The 18,869-nt window shown below is 49.5% G+C and overlaps 1 protein-coding gene and 1 long non-coding RNA gene across 3 annotated transcripts in view; one reads left to right on the top strand and one right to left on the bottom strand.

Annotated features, from left to right (window-relative positions):
* LMF1 (lipase maturation factor 1) overlaps positions 1-18,869 on the top strand; it is a 207,561-nt gene that overhangs the window by 135,763 nt on the left and 52,929 nt on the right. For both annotated transcript variants that reach the window (XM_080386556.1, XM_080386557.1), the window contains one exon: positions 5,391-5,558. In XM_080386556.1, the coding sequence (XP_080242682.1) occupies positions 5,391-5,558 (168 nt within the window). The remainder of the gene's footprint in view (positions 1-5,390; positions 5,559-18,869) is intronic.
* LOC308063536 overlaps positions 1-18,869 on the bottom strand; it is a 673,278-nt gene that overhangs the window by 632,208 nt on the left and 22,201 nt on the right. The gene's annotated exons all lie outside the window — the stretch shown is intronic.

The following is an 18,869-nucleotide window of genomic DNA, read 5'->3' as shown; positions in this document are numbered from 1 at the left end:
TTTAGTAGCGTGCACGTGGAGCCTTGTGCGCATGAATGTATGTACAAAATGTGCACGGTGCAGGGTACCGCTGGGATTTACACAGGAGGCTGAGCAGTTCACTGCTCAATTTCCTTTCAGGACCCTTGCCTACATGTGTATCTTTGTGCAAAATCACCATGTTGCTCATCAATCAAGGGTGCTGCAGATGCAGAGCACCTACCACAAAGCCTCGCGGCGAGGAAGCAGCCGCCCTCCATCCTCTCCCCCCGTTAGGAAGCAGGGTGTTTTGCAGGAGACGGTGGTTACTGTACAGCACGAGACGATCTGACTTCAGTCAAGACACGCATCTTCCCACACTTCCCAGCAGCTGCGAGTGACCCCGTTTATGTCTGTTCTGCTTGCTGCCTCTTGCTCTTCTGCACGGGGCTGGGAAGCCCTTGCTGCTCGGGCTTGGGGAAGTGGAGCTTTGATCTGCAGATGCGTAAGGAGGAAGGGTCAAGATCTGAAGCAGAAGAGACTGGCAGAGAAACAGCCTGTTGGATCATGTTGATCACATTATGCTCCGCCACGGAGAATCCTTTTTATTTTTCGGTCCAAAGTACAAGAGAACTGAGAGCTTTTCTTTGAAGCTGAGAAAATGAGTTCATGCCTCAGTGCCTCGGGAAGCTGGAGAACTGTGCTTTGCAGTTCATCTGTACCTTCCACAAACGTTCAGGGAAACGTTCCGTGATACCTTTCAGCCTGCTTTTCCAGGGCACTGCTCTTTGCACCTTCCCATTCGTGCCAGTCTTCCCTCTCTTTTGATTGTCAGAGCCTCCAGTGCCTGCAAGCTGTTAGGGAAGTGTTTGTTGCGCCAAATTAATCCTATTTCTATTGACTCAATAGTTGCTTCTTCCCATCATTTATTCATATTTGCCGTTGTTCCATTTCCATCTGTTTTTCCAGATTTTTCCACCATTCAACATGCTCAAATTTCAGTATTTTGGTTAAGTAGGTGCCTTTCAATGGGAAAAGGAATGGTAGTATCTGGAGTGTACAGGAATATTAGTGGTTTGCTTGGTTTTTCACCAAGCCAGATTTCTGCGATAGGCACCCGGGGTGATGTTTTGAAAGGCTGTCCTTTGTGTTGTTTTAATATCGATGCCCAGTATACTTTTGGTTTTCTGAATCAATACATAATCTCAGTTCACCTTATACAAACGGATAGAATAATGGATTTTTTGTTCACCTATTTGAAACCGATTCATTCATAACTCGCTGCTGTTTTTTGAAAGACGCCTTGTGAGCATGAGCTGTGGCGGTGCTCAGGTGGGCAGCAGGTCCAGCAGGGGCTCCTGAAGCTGTGCCAGTTTATTGTGTTAAGGAAGGTAAAACCCCACCATTGCAAAGGATAAAACTTACCTGATGTATCTCTGGGCTCCTCATTTGTGATCTTTGAGGACAGGGTCTTCCCTGCCCTCCAACTTCCCGCTCCCATGCCGCACGGCTGCTGGCGTGGGAGCTGCGCCGCTCCTGCTGCAAGAATAACATCCCCAGGCTGGTGTGAGCCGCGGGTTGTTCGAGGACAATGTGGGACTTGTTTTCGTGCACACGTGTAGGAGAGCCTGGAGATTTCCCTCGGCTGAGCTGGGGTATCTAACACTGGGATTAAATACTCGGTCGGAGTTTGTGTAATGCCATACCAATAAGGAGGCTGAGAGGAGAGACCATGTGTGCTTACAGTCCCAGAGAAGAGCCTTTACTCTGGTGTATAATAGCCTTCTGTTGGGTTTTAGTAGCGTATAGTTTAGTAAATTAGGAGTCTTCAGGTACTTAGCACTTTAATGGTTCTCACTAAGAACATAATTAAACCATAGACCCCTTAGGGAGAAAAAACAGTTTATTGTGCATATTTTTAGAATCTGTTACCAGCCCTCATAAAACCTGGTAGATACAAGCCAGAGAACATGCCTTAGCTGGCGACCCAGAATTCATTCAGCAGCCCCCGCCGAGTGTCGCCCCGCAGTCACACATTACAAATCTGCCCCGTGAATTATGGAATTAATTTTCCCCAATCTGATTTCAAAACGCATTTGCAGCGCAGTTTTTCTCTGGCTGCTGGAGGTGTGAGGGAGGCAGAAGGTTTATTATATTGCACCTTGTGCTGACACATAAAGCCGGTTTTTGCTAATCGGGTTTTTTTTATTATTATTTAAAAACATTTTATGTTTCGCAGAGGTATCCAGAAATGGGGCTGGTTGGAGGCAAGGGCTCAGCTCTGTTCTTTGCACCATACGGCTGCCTTGGGCTTGTTTATTTAGTTGCATCTGACTTGAAGTTGCATTTTTCTGTGTCTGTGTGTCAGGAGTTCACAGTTCTCAATGCAGGGGAACTCCTGGCTGCTTCCTCGGATGCTTCTCCTTGCAAAGCAGCCACAAAGCAAAGTGTAAAGCTCAAAATCCCCAGCAAAACGAGCCAGGTGAAGTGATCCTGGAATGCTTTTCCCTCCTTCTGGGCTCCGACACCGCTGCGGTGTTTCCGTAGGACATGGTTACACAGGGAGAGCACTAGTCATGCCTGTGTTGGGCACAGTCCCTAACCCCAGCGATGTGCCCGGGGGCTCTCCCCCAGCCCCAGCTGGGTGCTGTGCAGCGGGACCCACCAGCCAGGGTGTGGGGTGCCCCCAGCACCCCAGGCAGAGGTCAACTTGGCCACAAAAAGAAACCAGAAAGCTTTCCAGCATCGCAGGTGCCAGTGTTCAGCACTGCAGTGATTCACATGTTGCTCTGGGTCTTTGCTCCTGCCTCAACGCCCCTTCCCAAGCGAACACGGCTTTCTCCCCAGGAAACCTGTGCTGTGCTACACCCATGCTCGCAGCATCTGGAAGGCATTGGGAGGAACACACACACACACAAAGCTCTCCTCCCCCAGCAGCCTGCTAACGAATTTCTGATACAGGCGAATCACTTCTCGATCACTGCTTTTTGTTCTGTCTACTCGAGGTTTACACGCCGGAGAAGTGGTTGCAGCCATGGGGAGGAGGGGAGCCTTGCTGACAGTGACCCCAGTGGCTCCATCGCCAGCACTGCTCTTACCGAATGTGTGCATTTCCCTCTGTCAAAACAAGTGCCGAGGAACCGGGTGGTGTTTGTGCTGCATCTGCTGCTGTTGTAGGCTCTCGGTGTTGCTTGTCATCTGAGTTATCTTGCCTGTCGCAGCATTGCCCCCACCAGCACCGGCACCGTGATAGCGTCAGCACTGATAAGGTGAAGGATGGCGATGCTCTAGCACCCGGGAGTGAATTATTAACCCATGCCAGGTTTCTGGGCTTTGCTTCTTTCTCCCCTTTTTCTACTTCAGTGTAAGAATTCAGCTGCTGCCAAGAAGCAGGACGGCAGCAGCCGTGACCGGCCAGCCTGGGCTGTTCCCACGCGAGCCCGTACATGGTGCAGGAGCCCAAACCAAGAACTTTCTTCTGCTTTTTGTCCCACACAGTGGGGCTAAAGGCCGGAATTTTATCCTTCTGAGTCCCAGCCCAAAGCAACAAGCAGGAGTTGCTGGCTGTGGTTGGCTTTGGTAGACGAGGGCATCAGCATGAGCCTGTGATGGAGAGGAAGGGGATGGGGGAACCAAGTGTCACGTTTGACAGCGAAGGGTGGACATCACTTTAAAATTAAGCAGTGTCAGCCCAGCCCTGCAAAACAGCGGTCAAATGTATCACAGCTCAGTGCCATTGCATTACGGGGCTTAATTACGTCGGTCAGTAGGTGTGTAATTGCATGTATGATACCCCTGTTCCCTGTGTTCCCCGGCCATAAGTGCTGCCTGTGTGGGAGGGAGCGGATCCAGGGGTGCCCTGGCACCGTGCAGCAGTGGCAGTAGGGGACAAGCAGGAATGCCACCTTCCCGCAGCTCTGGGGTGTTAGGAACAGGCAGTTACGTGCTGGAAACCAGCTCATCTCAGGCTAAACATTACAACCTGTAGGACTGATATCTCATCTAGGTCAGTTTTGGTTAAAGCACTTTTAAAAAAAAAAAAAGAAATAGAAGAAGCCAAGAAAACAACCTGCCTTTTTGGAAGGATAAAAGCATTTCTCAGCAATTTGGGATCAAGGTAAAAAAAATCTCTTTGTTAGCCTCCCTGACGTTCTGGGAATGCTCAGGAGCAGTCCAACAAGCAGATTAACTCAAACCAGGTCCCGTGTGGAGGGGAAGGACCCTCGGTGGCACGGGGGGCTGCTGCTGCTGCCCCAGGAGGGGGGAGCCCTGACCTCCCACCCCTGTGCTGGAGTGGACTTGGCAGAGCTCCGTGACCCCGACACCGCTCCATCCGGCGCCGGTGTCCGAGGAAGGAAGGATGCAGTCTCCTGTCCTAAGGGGTTACAGCAGCCTCAAACCCATATAGAGCAACAATTTTATTAATCCCAGCTTTGCTAATAAGGAATTACAATAGTTGTGGGATTTGGCAGTGGAAGCACACTCGGTTGCCATGCATAGTACAGTATTTTCCCTGTTTTGTTTGTATTTTTGATTTAACTACAAATAATTTAAAGATGTGTTGTGTCTCCTTCAATTAAAATTTGCGTCTTCATCCTCTTCTTTTTTTCAGCGCAGTTTTAAAACAATACTAATGAATTTGAGCTTGTCACATACACTGAGATAAATTGTTAACTTCTTTCTATTCATCCAAATTGCAGCATTTCTTAGGATGGCAGTTATTAACATATCAGGATTTGGGTTTGTTTCCTTTGTAAAATTTGCAGCTTTATTGTACTGGGTGGAAGGTCTCCCAGTGTCAAAAAATCTCAGGCTGATAGAAGAATAATATTGTCACAAAGCCAATATGTAAATACCTTAACCAATATAGCATGTTTAGAGGAATTACACTTCCCTCTTCCAAATTGCAACTTTGGAAAGCAACTCTACCACCACATTTATTTCAAATTTAAACATTTTGAAAGAATATCTTCTAGGTTTTGAAATCTGGTTTCCATTCCTGGCTCTGTTTGACCTACTGCGTGACCCTGAGAAAATCCTTTTCTCAGTTTCTGTATCTGCTTAGCGGCTCTGATGAGCTTCAGTACTCGTGCAGAGCAATGTAACATCAGTCGGTGTTGAGCTATGTGTAATATTTCAGTATTAAATAATATTAATCTAAGATAAGTGGCGTTTGGTTATGATTTAAAAAGAAAATTAAAACTCTTGCTTTTTACAAGGTGCATTAGTTAAAAATTCCTTGGGTTTGCAGGAAAAAAAAATTTGAATGAATTAATTTTCTCTAGAAAGGAATGAGTGCCCAGAGGCAAAGGACGGTTGTCCTGTGAGCAGACTTGGGGAAATAAATAAGGAAAAAGGCCGAGAGCCCTGTAGCTGCCCTTGGTAATGAGCCTTGGAGGAGGATTAATTGGTTTTTTTCCCGCACCTTTCAGACGCAGCCGGTGCCCAACCCCATCGCCTACTTCATGCATCACTCGCCGTGGTGGTTTCATCGGTTCGAGACCCTGGTCAATCACTTCATCGAGCTGGTAGTGCCATTCTTCCTCTTCTTGGGACGGCGGATGTGCATCATCCACGGCCTCTTGCAGATCCTTTTCCAGGTGAGCTGCTCCTAGGTTTGCTTCCGAAGGGTCACATCTTTGCCCAGGGCAGCGCAGAGGGTGTTTGAAGGGTCTCAGACCTCTCCTCCTGAGAGCTGCCCCCACGGGGGGCTGTGGGGTGGGCTGTGGGTGGCCAAGGTGCAGATGCTCGTTCCTCACACCAGCTGTGTAACCTGCAGCCGGGACGTGGGCACGTGTGCCGGCAGCAGCGTGGGTCGCTGGAGCCCATCGTCCCCGAGCAGGGGCAGCATCCAGAGGAACCGCCTCAATCGGCAGGTCAGGAGTTCACACTCAAGTGAATCAAGATGATTCACAGCTATTAACTGTTGGCTCTCGGGTGGTTCACACTGCCATGGGTGCTCTTCCCATGTTTTTCCTTGTGCTGCTGATTTGGTTTCCATTCATATGGATGGCAGAGAAATGTCCCAGTGCAAAGGGTCTGATCCTGCGCAGGGCTGCGGGTGGCTGGGGTGAACACTTGCAACTTCTCCAAAAGTTAATTTTTATAGTCATCTTTCACCCTTTGAAGGGAAGTTTTTTTATATTTAACATTCAAAGGCTGTTCTTTATCTCTGAAAGCATTTGAGCTTTTTTTTTTACAACCTGAGCCTGGATTCATAGTGAAAATAATTTCTTCCAAAATGAATTGCATTCAAGTTCCAGTCAATTTCGGTTTGGGGTTGGTTTTGTACATGAAGTAAATAAATCTGTGCAAAAGTCAGAGGACAAAAGCTCCTGCATATGCACTTTGCTAGACCACATCTGATTCATCTTGTCTTTGCCTCATCATAATTCAAAGAGCTCATTGAACCTCAGTCACTCTGACTCACAGAAGCGCCGCTGTCGGCCCTTGCTGACGGCAGGGTTTGTTCAGTATCATTTCAGCATCGTGAACTTCATACTCGGTAGCTGTTACTGCTTCCTGTAAATACATGTGAAGATTAAACTAGGGAACAGCTTATAAACCCGACTGGTAAACCACAAAAATGCTGATTGGATTTTAAAGGTCTGACGTAAGAGTCAAGGGATTTGTGCCTTCACAGAGATGCCCACTCTGCCTGCTTCCAAAAGACATCCCGTTGGGTCTGGGTACCACCAAGTGTAGGGCTGGTACCTCTGCTCGCTCGGCACACATTTTGGCATTAGGTTTGGTTTTGTGGGGATGGATCTTCTCAGGGAGCTGGAGGTCCCGGCAGCAGGGCAGCAGGGGTCTGAGGTCTTGGGGCGTTGCTCCATGAGGTGCCGGTTGTGTTTGCGATGGGCATCGTGCCTGAGGTTTTCAGTGTCACTGGGAGGATTATATTCAGCCCAACCCCCAAAGAAGCATGCTCTTTCGTCTCATGGTTGAAGCAAAACATCCCATCTCTGTTGGCTGTGCGTTGCAGAAGCAGGCAGCTGCTGAGACACGGTGGAGGTACGATTAGCAAGCAGGAGCTGTGAGTAGAAATGCTGTTGGATGTAAGGAAGTGTAGGAAGGATGGCGATGGCTCTTTCTGAGGTGAGTAGAGCCAGAAAGGAGCAGAAGACACATGTCAGAAAACAACCACGCTGCCACAGTCGGGGCTTTGGCACAGCTGCCGTGTCTCAGGGCAGGGCTGTCATAATAAAATAATAGCGTAATGGACCAAGAAGGTGGTGCTTTATCTTCACATTGCTGCCAGTAGAAATGAGCATGACCAGAAAGCTTGACCAGATGCTCCTCTCTCATCCCCTTCTCGGCTCTGGATTTCTCCATCCTCGCCGTGGCGCAGGGCTCACGGGGGATGCACCCCAAGCCCCCAGCCGGGGCTCTCAGCTGCGCCCTCCTCCAGCACCCTCACAGCTCCTCCAAGGGCCCCTAACGAGCGGCAGGACTGGTGGTGTGCTGGGGGACTTCAGACGGAGCCAGTGGGATCTGAAAAAGCCAACTACATACAATAAAGGCTTATAATGACATATTGTAAATGCATGCATCTAACCACCCTTTAATTGGCGCTTTATTGATAGTTTACAATTACTGACTTATTTCTATCATGGGGGAGTCTGCAAAGGAAAAAAGGGTCCCAGTGTAAAATGCAGCTCTGGTGCATTTATAGCATTTCAACAAAAACCTGTTTATTTAATATTTACTGCCCTTTTCTTCATTCAGAATGACTTTTATTGACAATACTTCTGCTCTGCAAAGGAAGCAATAAAGTTTAATGTTGATATACCACTTAATTCTGCTTTTCAAGATTTGAATTGACATTACATAGAAGTTTTATTGGACATTTTATAATTGTTATTGGAGTCATGGTGGCTAGGTTGAGTAAGTGTATTTTTCCAGATTCCAACTGGCCTGGAGAATATTGCTTTGTCAGGAACCCAAAAAAAAGTTGTGCTTTAAAGAAAAACGTCTTTTTTTTTTCTTTTTTTTCTTCTTTTTTTCAAGTGTGAACGTACTCTTCTTGCCTAGTTCACGTTTGTAAGGAAAAAGGCTTAGTGAGTTTGGAAACGTCAGAGAGGAGGGGCTCGGCAGCCACGGGCTCGGCAGAGCAGAAAGCATGCCGGGGGGCTGGATGTGTCCCCCACTGGGTTCCCGTGGGGCTGTGCCGGCCAGGCCAGAGGCAGACTGGGTTGGTCTGGGTTTGCTGGAGTGTCCTGGGCCACCTACGGTGTGGGAGGTTTGGGTGATGACGACTGACACACGCACTGCGTAGGCACGTCTCTGCACCGTCCCCTTCTCGTGCTTGCCCACCCACTGTCCTCGCGAGACCCGAGGAGCTGGGACACCCCATGGCTTTGGTGCTTGGGGTGCATTGGCGTTGCTGTGATCTCAGTTTGGGGTCTGCCTGCTCTGAGAGGAGTCCCTGTAGCTTGAGCTTCCAGAAATCTCCCCCTTCGGCTGCTTTTTGATCTCGTATAAATCCAAGAGTCTTACTTATTGCAAGTCTCTCATTATAAACAGTATTTGCTTAGGAAAAAAATAAGGAGTGGGTTGAATGCTGGCCAGTTCCCATTAGAAAAATCATTATTCATTGTCGCTAACCACCGGATCGGGGAGGGCTTTGTGATTTACAGCTGTGGGTGTAGTTTTTGCAGGACATCTGTACGCAGGGAGATTCTCAATCTGATTGCAGCACCCAGAGCACGTTTACCAGGATCAAAGGTGAGTGGAGAGAAAATGTCATCCAAGATTTTACAGCCAGGCCCCGTCAGCCGTTTGTCCCCTGGACAGGCTGCGGAAGAGCTCCCCAGCTGCCAGCACAGCTGCTTGTGAACCCAGCCAAGGGCTTAGGGCTGGGGACTGTCCCCACAGTGCGGCACGGGGTCCCACTAGGCTGCCCATCTCATGACGCCAGGGACACTAAGAGCAGGCATGTGCCCTCCGCACCGGGGGCTCCCTGCTCCCGAGAGAGAGGTTTGAGTGGGCTGTGCTGACCTTGCCATTTATTGCTGCACGAAACCCCAACCCCAAGGAAGCTGTTTGCACTGAAGAGGTGGCTGGGACGGGGGGAGCTCTGGGACGTGGCACCTCCAAGGTTGAGGAGACACTCTCAGCCATACCGGTGGTACAGCAAACAGGCAGGATCATGCTCAGCAGGACTAGACCCCTTGACTGTGCCCATCTTGCTTTTTCCCATCATGTGTCCCAAAAGCAAAGACCCCCAAACTCCCACCTGCACAGGCTGACGTCACCCCATGAGGCGTTTTTCTTCCTTTAGTGTCTGCTGAGGCTCAAAGCCCTTGGGTTTCAGAGACCCAAAGTAGTGCATTGACCCACCCCACCTGCAAGGGAGCCTGCCCAGGAGTTCCCAGCTGGCATGAAGGCATTAGCAGGTGATGGTGGCAAAGCCTCCCCTTCAGACTGCCTGTGCTGAGAGCATCCTTTTGCGTTTAGAAAGAAATCTTAGATGAAGGGCAGCCAATTATGGAGCATCTCTAAATGCAAATATGCAGCATTGTTTCAAAAAAAGATTCTTTCTAGCATTTACAGTACATAGAAATCCAAATCTAAAACAGAAATTAAACTAAGTGGACGTTTTTAAGTTTTCAATGTCGTTAGGGGTTTATTGTAAGCAGGTGCTTACAATAAGGTGATTTGATGTGCTGAGCAACACTACCCCAAATTGTCTCTGCCAGGAATAAAGCTGGAGGAGAGACTTGTAACTCAGCTCCTTCCCTGCTCAGCTCTGTGCTCCAGCCCTGTAACAACAAGAAAGCTGGGGAGGGGCTTTTGACAGGGGATGGGGTGACAGGACAAGGGGTGACGGCTTTAAGCTGAAAGAGGGCAGATTTAGATCAGCTATCAGGAAGAAATCCTTCCCTGTGAGGGTGGCGAGGCGCTGGCCCAGGCTGCCCAGAGCAGCTGTGGGTGCCCCATCCCTGGCAGGGCTCAGGGCCAGGCTGGATGGGGCTGGGGGCACCCTGGGCTGGGGGGAGGGGTCCCTGCCCATGGCGGGGGGGTGGAACTAGGTGGTCGTTAAGGTCTCTTCCAACCCAAACCCTTCTATATTTCTGTGATTCTGTGAAAAACACGCAGGTTGACAAATGGCCGGTCTGAGCCTCAGAACCCTCCAAATAAAGCCTGAGGTGGAGCTTCCCTTTTGCTCATATGTAACCGACAGTCCTGAGAGTTCTTGAGAGTTTGCTAAATATTGAAAGCTTTTTGCTGCTGCTTATTGTCATTCTTCCCGAGGAGTACAGGCGCATTGTGTAGCAGCTGTGTAGAGACACGGCCATGTTTGCCAAGATGCTCGTGCCTGGAGCAGGACACGTGCATCCCATCATTAGGCTTAAACTTCCCATGCTAGGGTTGGGGTTTTGGACACCTTGTTGGTTCATAAGGATGAGATTGTTTTCACTGAATGTCTCTTGATGGTGGCGATCAAACGTGATGTTGACTTAGCAGGATGGAAACCCAGCTGTGGGTGGTCACGATGGCCAATGTTTTGCAAATCGCTTTGATGAGTATTTCTTTCATTTTGAGTCTGACGGTACCACTTGGCGGATTTTGTAGTAGTGTTGGTGTCTGAACCTCAAAAATATACATGGAGATCTGAAGCACCCCCACATTCAGGAGAAATGAGGTGCAAAATGTGGCTGTTGGTATCTGGAGGGCGAAGAAGAGTTCTCGGAGGGTCTTGGAGACCACAGGAGAGGTCTCGACCCTGTTGTTCTTGGTTCTGTAGAAGCCAGAGCCCATGCACTAATGAGCTTGTGGTTTTAAGGGGGAAGGAGGATGAAAGTGCTGCATGGGGAAGGCCAGTCCTTTCCCCTGCCCACAGGTTGGTGCCGTAGGACCCCTTCCCACCACACCACCTACGAGAGCACTGCATCACCTCCCTGCCGATGCTTCCATCCCCTGTGCACACGCCTTTCCTTGCCTGAAGCTCCATCCCTGCGCTGAGCCACCCACGGGCAGAGCGAGCTGAGTACCAGCATACGCCAGTGAAACCAGAGAGAGTGCAAACCCACGGCCGTGCTGCTCTGCGGGTGTTGCGCTGTTCTCTCGAGCTGGCTCCTAAAACCCTGAAGCTGCATGTTTTTGACGACGTCTAATGCACAGCTTACACCAGCAAACGTATTTCTTGGCTCCTTAAGCCAGGCAGTAAAATTACACTGCTTGGCAAAGGAGTTGATGAGGGGAAGCGAGAGGAAAGCCAAAAAGCCAGGAAAAAGCCACCTTGCCCCTACAAGCTGGCAGGTAGTGCTGGGTTAGAAAGCAGGGCGAGGAGGAGGTTTCTTACAGCCGGGGGGTGTGGGGGGGTGTGGGGGTGGGGGTGGCTGTGCCAGATGGGAAGGAGCTTCAGTATCACAAAGGTAAAATCCAGAAAGAAATAACTAGTAAATGGAAAGTATAAGGCTAGCACTGCTGGAAAGCCAGGGTCGTTCCTTTGCTTCCATGGTGCTGTTCTGCGTCATAGTCATATAGGCACAGTTTGGGGTTTTTAGGATGCAGGGAGAGTTTTAGGCCTTCAAATCCCTTTGGATCTGAATGAAACTGGGAAGCCTGACTCCTTTCCATGGCCCCTGAAAAATCCCAGGACATCGTCCTGTGTGGAGCATCCTCTGCGCAGCCTCGTGGCCAGGGAGCTGCCTGGGGGAAGACTGTTGGTGCCGGGATGAGCTCAGCCCCCAGTGTCACACGTCAGGGCAGAGGTTCCCCGAAGGAGCCGGGGTGGTGAAGCCTTGGGGTTGCCAGTTCTTTGCTGCCACCAGTCCTCCTCCTGTGGAGGTTTGGCAGTGGGCTGCAATTCAGGCTATCCCGGGCTGTTTTTCAGCAGGAGCCATATATAAAGCGGAGGGATGACAATGCCAAGAGCGAAGCTGAATTCCAGCCTTGCGGAAGGCAAAGATAAAACCTCTGCAGCCAAAACCCCCTCCAACTGAGAGCGCTGACAAAGAAAGCTCCTGAGACAGCTCTCGGGGTCCGGCCAAGGAGCTGCGCGGGAACGCAGCGGCTTTACGAGCTGGTGGAGGGCCAGGGGGGAGGACCCGCTGAGAGGGAGCCCCCCCGGGGAGGGGGGCTGTGGCAGGAACCTCTGGCTCTGTTCCCTCGGAAAACAAACTCTGAGCTCTACCCTTGCCCAGCTGGGCACCGCACCGGAGACACGCAGCTCCTGGGAGCTGGGAACGTGCAGGAGAGTGGGCAGCAAAGCCATTTCCCTCTTCTGTTTGCTTGGGGGGGGGGGGGGGGGTAAGCAGAAACCAGTTGTTGAATAAATAGATATTATCTGCCCCTTTTTCCCTTGGCTTGAACAATCACCAGCCTCCTATAAATTTTGATGGAGATGGACATTTTCCTCTAGTTGATCCTTTTCCCAGTCTCCTCTCCAAAGCTGCGCACAGGAGGTGAAGCGGGGGTTTTCCCCCCTCTCTTTTGGGAGGGGAGGACCAAGCCCCCCGCTTCCACCACTGCTGCCTCTGCCATGCCGCAAGACGTTGGAGGGATGAACTGCCCTTCCAGCCACACACGCACAAATTAAATCATGCTGTTGCAGTGCCACAGCTGCAACGTATTGTGTTGCTGACTTAGGAGGTAGCAGAGGTCACAGCAGCAGCCCAGAGAGAAGGAACAAAAATTAAACAGCTCCCCCCGTTCCCGGCAGAAAGTGTCTGAATCCAGTGTTTGTTTTCACTTGTCAGATATGAGCACGGTTTTGTTCTTTTTCTTAGGCTGGTGGAAATCAGATGTGTCTCCAGGAGGATTATCAGGGTTACACAAGTCCCAGGCTTGTGGCTGAAGAATCAGCCCCTTCATTTGTGCTTTAATTACGCACCTATAGGATGTTTGCACTGCTCAAGTAGGTTTTTTTGTTATTGATGCCGAGTAGTGTCATTACCTTGTGAGTACGTTGTGCCCGAGAACATAGCCACTGCCCCAGTTGCCATTGGAGCCGCCCCAGCGCTGCTGGGAGGCAGCGGCCGGAAAATTGGGGCGTCCATCCTGCAGGTCCACTGTAGGGATCGGGACCACGAGCACCCCGGAGTTAAGACGATGAAAGAGACTGCAGATAAGATTCCTCCAGGCACTACCCCCACCCCAGCCTCTGATGTCACTTGCAGATCCCCCGCGAGGTGGGATGCTGGGGATCGAGGTGGGATGCTGGGGATCGTGGTCCCCCGGAGCAGCACCGCTGGCAGCAGCGTCCCTGGGAGGGTGCAAGCGAGTGGGTGTTCACCGCTACAGCTGGGCAGCAGCACAGCCTTTCCCCTGTGGAAACAAAGGGGAAATTCAGCCCTCACAAAAGTCCAAATTTTGTTGATTTTGTTGTGGTTTAGAAAGAAACAACAAACGGAGAACATCCCAGAAAAATTAACACCAGAACATGAGTTTGCTGCTTGGGGAGGAATGGGCCGATGGAAAATAGTTTTGCAGCTTAGTTGTTTAAAAATCTGCTTTGGACTGGGGTCCGAGATGGAGGATGCAGGGAGAGTGTTTCAGAAGGTTGTTTGGGAACCTTGGAGCACTGGGCTGGGATTACAGAGATTAATCATCAGCCTCCGGGTGGCTGGGTCAGCCCTGCCCACCCGTCCCAGTGCCACGGGCGAGGGGCAGCCGGGGTGCTTGTGACCCCAGCCCCCTGCCCGCAGCAGCCCCCCAGCCCCCCGCACGCGGCCCTGGCCCAGCTCCAGCTCGGCTTTTCTCAACAGCAAAACAAAAGGAATGTGAAATCAAAGGAGTTACAGGGCAGATTTTCTGTTGCATTTAAGCCACCTTAAATGAAATACCAGGCTATACCCCCTCCCCAAAAAATAAAAATCTAACGTAAGCAGGCAGAACGCAAACTATTTAATCACTCCTATATTTGATTTCATATCCAGCTTGATAGTATCTGTTGCGAGGCGAGGCTGCCATGCCAGACACAAGAATACCAGCACATACCACCCCAAACCAGTAAATAATGCTGCTCATATAATCGTGTCTGGTATTAGTTAGCAACAAGTTAAGTTCTTGCATTCTGCAGTAATCGGAGTGACTTAGAAACACTTACTGTTAGCCATAGGAGTGCATTTAATTAGCTTCTGATTCAGGGGGCTGGGGTGGTGGTGGGGTGTCTCTTCTTTTTTTTTTTTTTTTTAATCATTAAATAAAGGGTCACCCCTAGCCAGTGCTGTAAACTCTATTTTGATTGTGGCTGCAATAACCCCTTTGGGCGTCATTCAAATTGTACTAAACAGTTTCTGGAGAGTGCTGGTTTCTCTCAAAATAAACCAAAGTCCGGCTTTGACAAGCTCTAATGAAAAACAAATTGTTATATTACTTAGAAAAATAATTTGAAGGAAGTCTGAATTAGTTGTAAAGGTGGAAAAGGTTCAGCTACTTGAAAATAGAAATTTGGAAGGTATTTATTTTAACCATTAAGCCAGTGGCCTTGAAATACAGCCTTGTTTGTTACAGAATGCGCCTAACGAGAGACATGAATCATGCTGTTAATCGGTATGGGAACTTGATTAATTGGAAAGGGGACCGTCAGTGACTCCAACAGGCGGAGCCGCCTGGCAGCAGTCTGCGACGGAGCCCTGGAGCTGGTGTGATTTACCATCAGTCATCCCGCTGGCACGCAGAAGGAAACTTTGGAGGGATCCCACAGCCTTGGGTTTGTGGGTTGTTGGGTGGTTTGGGTTTTTTTTTTGAAATTGAAAATAAAACGTGGTTATTTGGGACACTGTCAGCCTTTGATTTTAGGTGCCTCTGTGTTTGGTTGTCCGACTTGAAACGTGCTGCTTTGCCACAGAGGAGGGTTCAGTGTGTCGTGAAGGCATCTTGGTAAGATGTCCGGGGCCGGGATGCCTGTTGTCTCATCTCTGCTACTGATAATGGGATGCTTATTAAACCTGAGAGCGAGCTTTTACGCCCAGCTATGAAATCAGATTTGCATAGGAGGCCCCCAGGATGCAGAGTGCTGCTATGGCTATAAAAACGCAGCAGGAAGGTCTGGATTAATTTTCACTGTTGACTGGGGCTTTTGGTTTTGGGGCCAGGAAGAGCCTGAGCGCGTTTGGCCATCCAAGAGCGCTGTTCTGTCTCACAGCAGCATATATTTGCTCATACGGCAAAAGGATACAGTGGCAGGGAGCGGAGAGAGTGTGCGGCCGCGCCAGAGGGATGAGTTCCAGCTGAGTTTCAGGTTCGTGGTGGAAGGTGTCATGTGTGTCAGACTGTCCCCACAGCGGTGGCCCGAGTCGGTGCCCCCAGTGTCGTCTCTGTCCCACAGTAACCGCCGTGGCCAAGCCGAGGAGACCCAGGCACCGAGTAGGCTCCAGTGGCCCCATGTCCTTGGGTGTATTGCTAGCGCTGACATTAAAAGATCACGAGTTAGATCCCAAAATTGCAAGATTCGCTTAAGTATAATGAAAATGCGACCAATTCTGGCTGCCCTTGGCGTTTCTTCTATGTTACAGCTTTCCAGGGTACTCTCAGGTCTCATTTTCTGTGTTGCTCTATGTAGGCTTTACGCCGCTCTCCTCTTCACACTGCAGGAACACCTTCCAGAGCCGGATTAAGTGACATGGCTGACATCCACCACACGCGGTCCGTCCCGTGCCAAGGGAAGAGGTTGTGGAGTACTTAGGCTCCTAGGGCTCAGGGGCAGGGCTGGGTGGTGGGGTCCTCCCCCCGGTTTTAATTTTGCATTTGATTTTCAAGATTTCTTTGCAATCCGGAATCTTTGTGTCTGCAGTCCACTAGCAGAATTTCCAGGTGCTTGGGCTTGAAGAGAAAAATCAATTACAACGATGTTGTCAGTGAAACGATATGAGTTGGCGAGGCTGCAAGAGCTTCAAAACATCTGCACTTTCCAGATGTGATTCACTCGATGCTGTGCTGCAGCATTTGGGTCCAAACAAGGATGGGAGATAAAGTATGTGTTGCACATGTGATTGCATGTATGTGTAAGTGTGTGTATAAAACATTGTGTCTAATAAGAGCCAGACCAGCTATAAAGCAGAGATGTTACTGAAGTCAGTGACATGATCTTGAACATGCACTGTTACCATATTTCCAGTGATGGCTATTTATTTACATTTAGGTGTAGCTACTAAAGCTAACTAAAACCATTACAATCCATTAACGTTGCCCAAGCCAAAGGACTCACCCGCTAATACATGTCGAATGTCTTTAAGCTGTAGATTTAAGCAGTTTCTGTGCAATGACTTGAAGTGATGGTAAAGTTCTTCCAAGTTTAATCACATTTTTTGTACCTTATTACTGATCTGAACCTGTCACATTGCATCTTCCCAGCCCTTGGCTCTCACTAAGTCTTTGCTTTTCAGCAGGGTGACAGTGGTGTTGGTATTTGGATTTTGGTTTCTCTCCTCCCACCATCTAGATTATGGGACCTTTAAATAATGTTTTATATTCCATTTGAAAAAAGAAGAAATCAGAACAGCCTAACTGGAAACAGATGGCAGATTATAAACTTTTTTAAAAGGGAATTTATAATACATGTATTATGAAGAGAATCATTTAATAGTGTCAGATATAGATGTGTGAAGACTGAACGTGCCCGTTCGAGGAGTGGAAGGGGCTGGGAGTGGGCTGCTGCCTTTGGTGCAGTGTTCTTGGGGGTTAGGGGAGGGTTTTGCTGCATTGAATGGCTACAGCAAGCTCTCCTGGCTGAAATGAGGGCTTCCTACCCTTCCTGCTCTTTAGTCTTTCCTCTGGCATCACCAGCTGTCGGAGTGGTGTAAATTATGCTCATACCTTGGGTTTCTGGGTTCAGGTTAGCAGAGCTGGGGAGCCGGGTGGGTCAGAGCTCCAAGCGAGCTGTCCCCTCCTTCTGCTGGAAACCTGACTGCTCTGCCTTTAACCAGCCAGGTTTGCCTGCGGAGACGTAGCTCTCCGCGCCTTCCGTACCAGCAGGAGTCTTCCTCAGCTGCTGTGCCGCAGGGAGGGGATGCTGGCATGCCGGCGGTGTGGGCTGGCTGCATCCCTGCAGAGCATGGCGGCATCCCTGCGGAGCATGGTGGCTGTGCTGGGACCTGATGGGCAAAGCCCTGAGCTGCAGGTAACTCCGTCAGGGTAACGCAGAGTCCATCGAGACGTACCTGTGTGCCCCGAGGATACCTTCTGTCCTCCCAGGTGGTCAAGTCTGTGTTTTATTTATTAATCTGCTTATTTCAATAGGTCGTTTTCTGCCAGGTTTAATTACTGCAGTTTTATTTGTCTGGATAGTTGGATTTGAGTGCACCTCGCGTCAGCTGAATGTACATCTGTAAAACCACCCACAGATCAGAGGTGCAGGTTTTACCAGTATCCCTTGTACAAAGAATGGATAGCTTTAATTAAAGCAAATTAAATGAATCCCGTGTAATTCCAGAGTAAAGATAAAGCCGTGGAACTTGGTGTCCGGTCTGTTTAGGGGTAAGAGACGAAGATGGATTTTTTAGTGTCCTCCTTTGATGAAAATAACTCATTTGCTTCTTCTGGGCCAAGTTGCTGGGTTTAATGTTTCTCTGTAATGATGCTGCCTCCAGAGATGTTTTATTTTGATTTGGAAGTGTTGGGATGAGGATGCGGCCCTGAGATACTTTAGCCCACACGCAGTTTACACAGCTGTATTAGCTGATTCCCCAGGCACCACCAAAGACATTATCTCTTTGGTGATGCAACAGCTAGAAATCGCAGGAAACCTGTGTCACTCATTACTTTCATCTTCCTATAAAAACTGGGGTTTCTTGGAGACGGTGACTCAGAGAAATGGCCGATTGGTGCAAGATACCCTTTGAGCAGCTGTGGCTTGTTGGCCGTGCTGGCCGAGATGAGGGATGTTGCGCTGGGATGCAGGCAGCGGTGCCCGGCTGTTCCCAGGGTGCGCGCCCACCCGTGCATGGGGTGGAGACACTGCACGATGGTTGGTGGTGATCCTTGCCCAGAGAATTGTTTGCAAACCCCAAGTCTCACCTTCCCTTTCCTTGGCACAATGTTGGCATTTAGCAGAAGGTAATGGATTTTTCTTGCTGCCATAAGCTGAGTAGGTGACTGAGCTCAGCTGAGCCTCCAGCCCCAAAATACCTTGTTCCAGGCCAGTGTTTGCAGCACGAGGTCTCACCTCTCTTGTTTTCCTCCAAGGGACTCTTGCATTTTAGTTTCATCTCTGCCAGGAGCAAACTGACAGTTTATCTGTCCATGGGAGGTGTTCTTGATTAACTGCTGGTTTGACACATATGCAACCTCCTTTGAAGATGGGTTAAGCTGAACAGGAACAACATAGGCTTGGCCTGGACTTGGTGTCCACATGTAGAGCTATTCAGGAAGAGATATGGCACTTTAAATTTTCACCCTACTTTAATTAGAAAAACTTGCAAGCACTGAGGAACCCTAGATCAGTGCCAGTTTTGCAAAGGCTGAGAAAGCAAGTGCCTAAAACAATGTTCCCTACTCATCACATCGGCACTTCTCGTGACTCGTGCTGATGAGAGGAGAGATGAAAGAGAAAATCCCAGAGGCTTTCTGGTAGCCATGCAGCTGATTCATTCAGCTAATAAAGATCCAAGGATCTGAACCCTCTAAAGGTTCAAAAAGCTTCAGAAAGCTTCCCTTCTGTGAAACATATTGTTACTGAGCTCACCCTGGTGTTAGAGGGAGCATCTATGTGTGCGTAGCACGGGTCTCTCCTGGTTGCACAAATCATGTATCCAGGGTGGTGCAGTGGGAGCGGGGAGAAAGTCTAGCAGAAAAACTCACAACATGAGCAGTAAATCATGAGAGCTGTTTGTGGATGGTTAATACCAGATTATGGGCTGTGTGGCGTGGCTGTTAGTGCTGGGGGGGCACGTGGGTTGGTTTCTTGCACCTTGCGACTGAACAAGCAGGGAGGAGGAGAAGGCTGTGTATTCTAGAGGAGC

Source organism: Falco punctatus (assembly GCF_963210335.1).
Source record: "Falco punctatus genome assembly, chromosome: 4".
Lineage (NCBI taxonomy): Eukaryota > Metazoa > Chordata > Aves > Falconiformes > Falconidae > Falco > Falco punctatus.
This window is presented reverse-complemented; position numbering and strand designations above follow the sequence as displayed.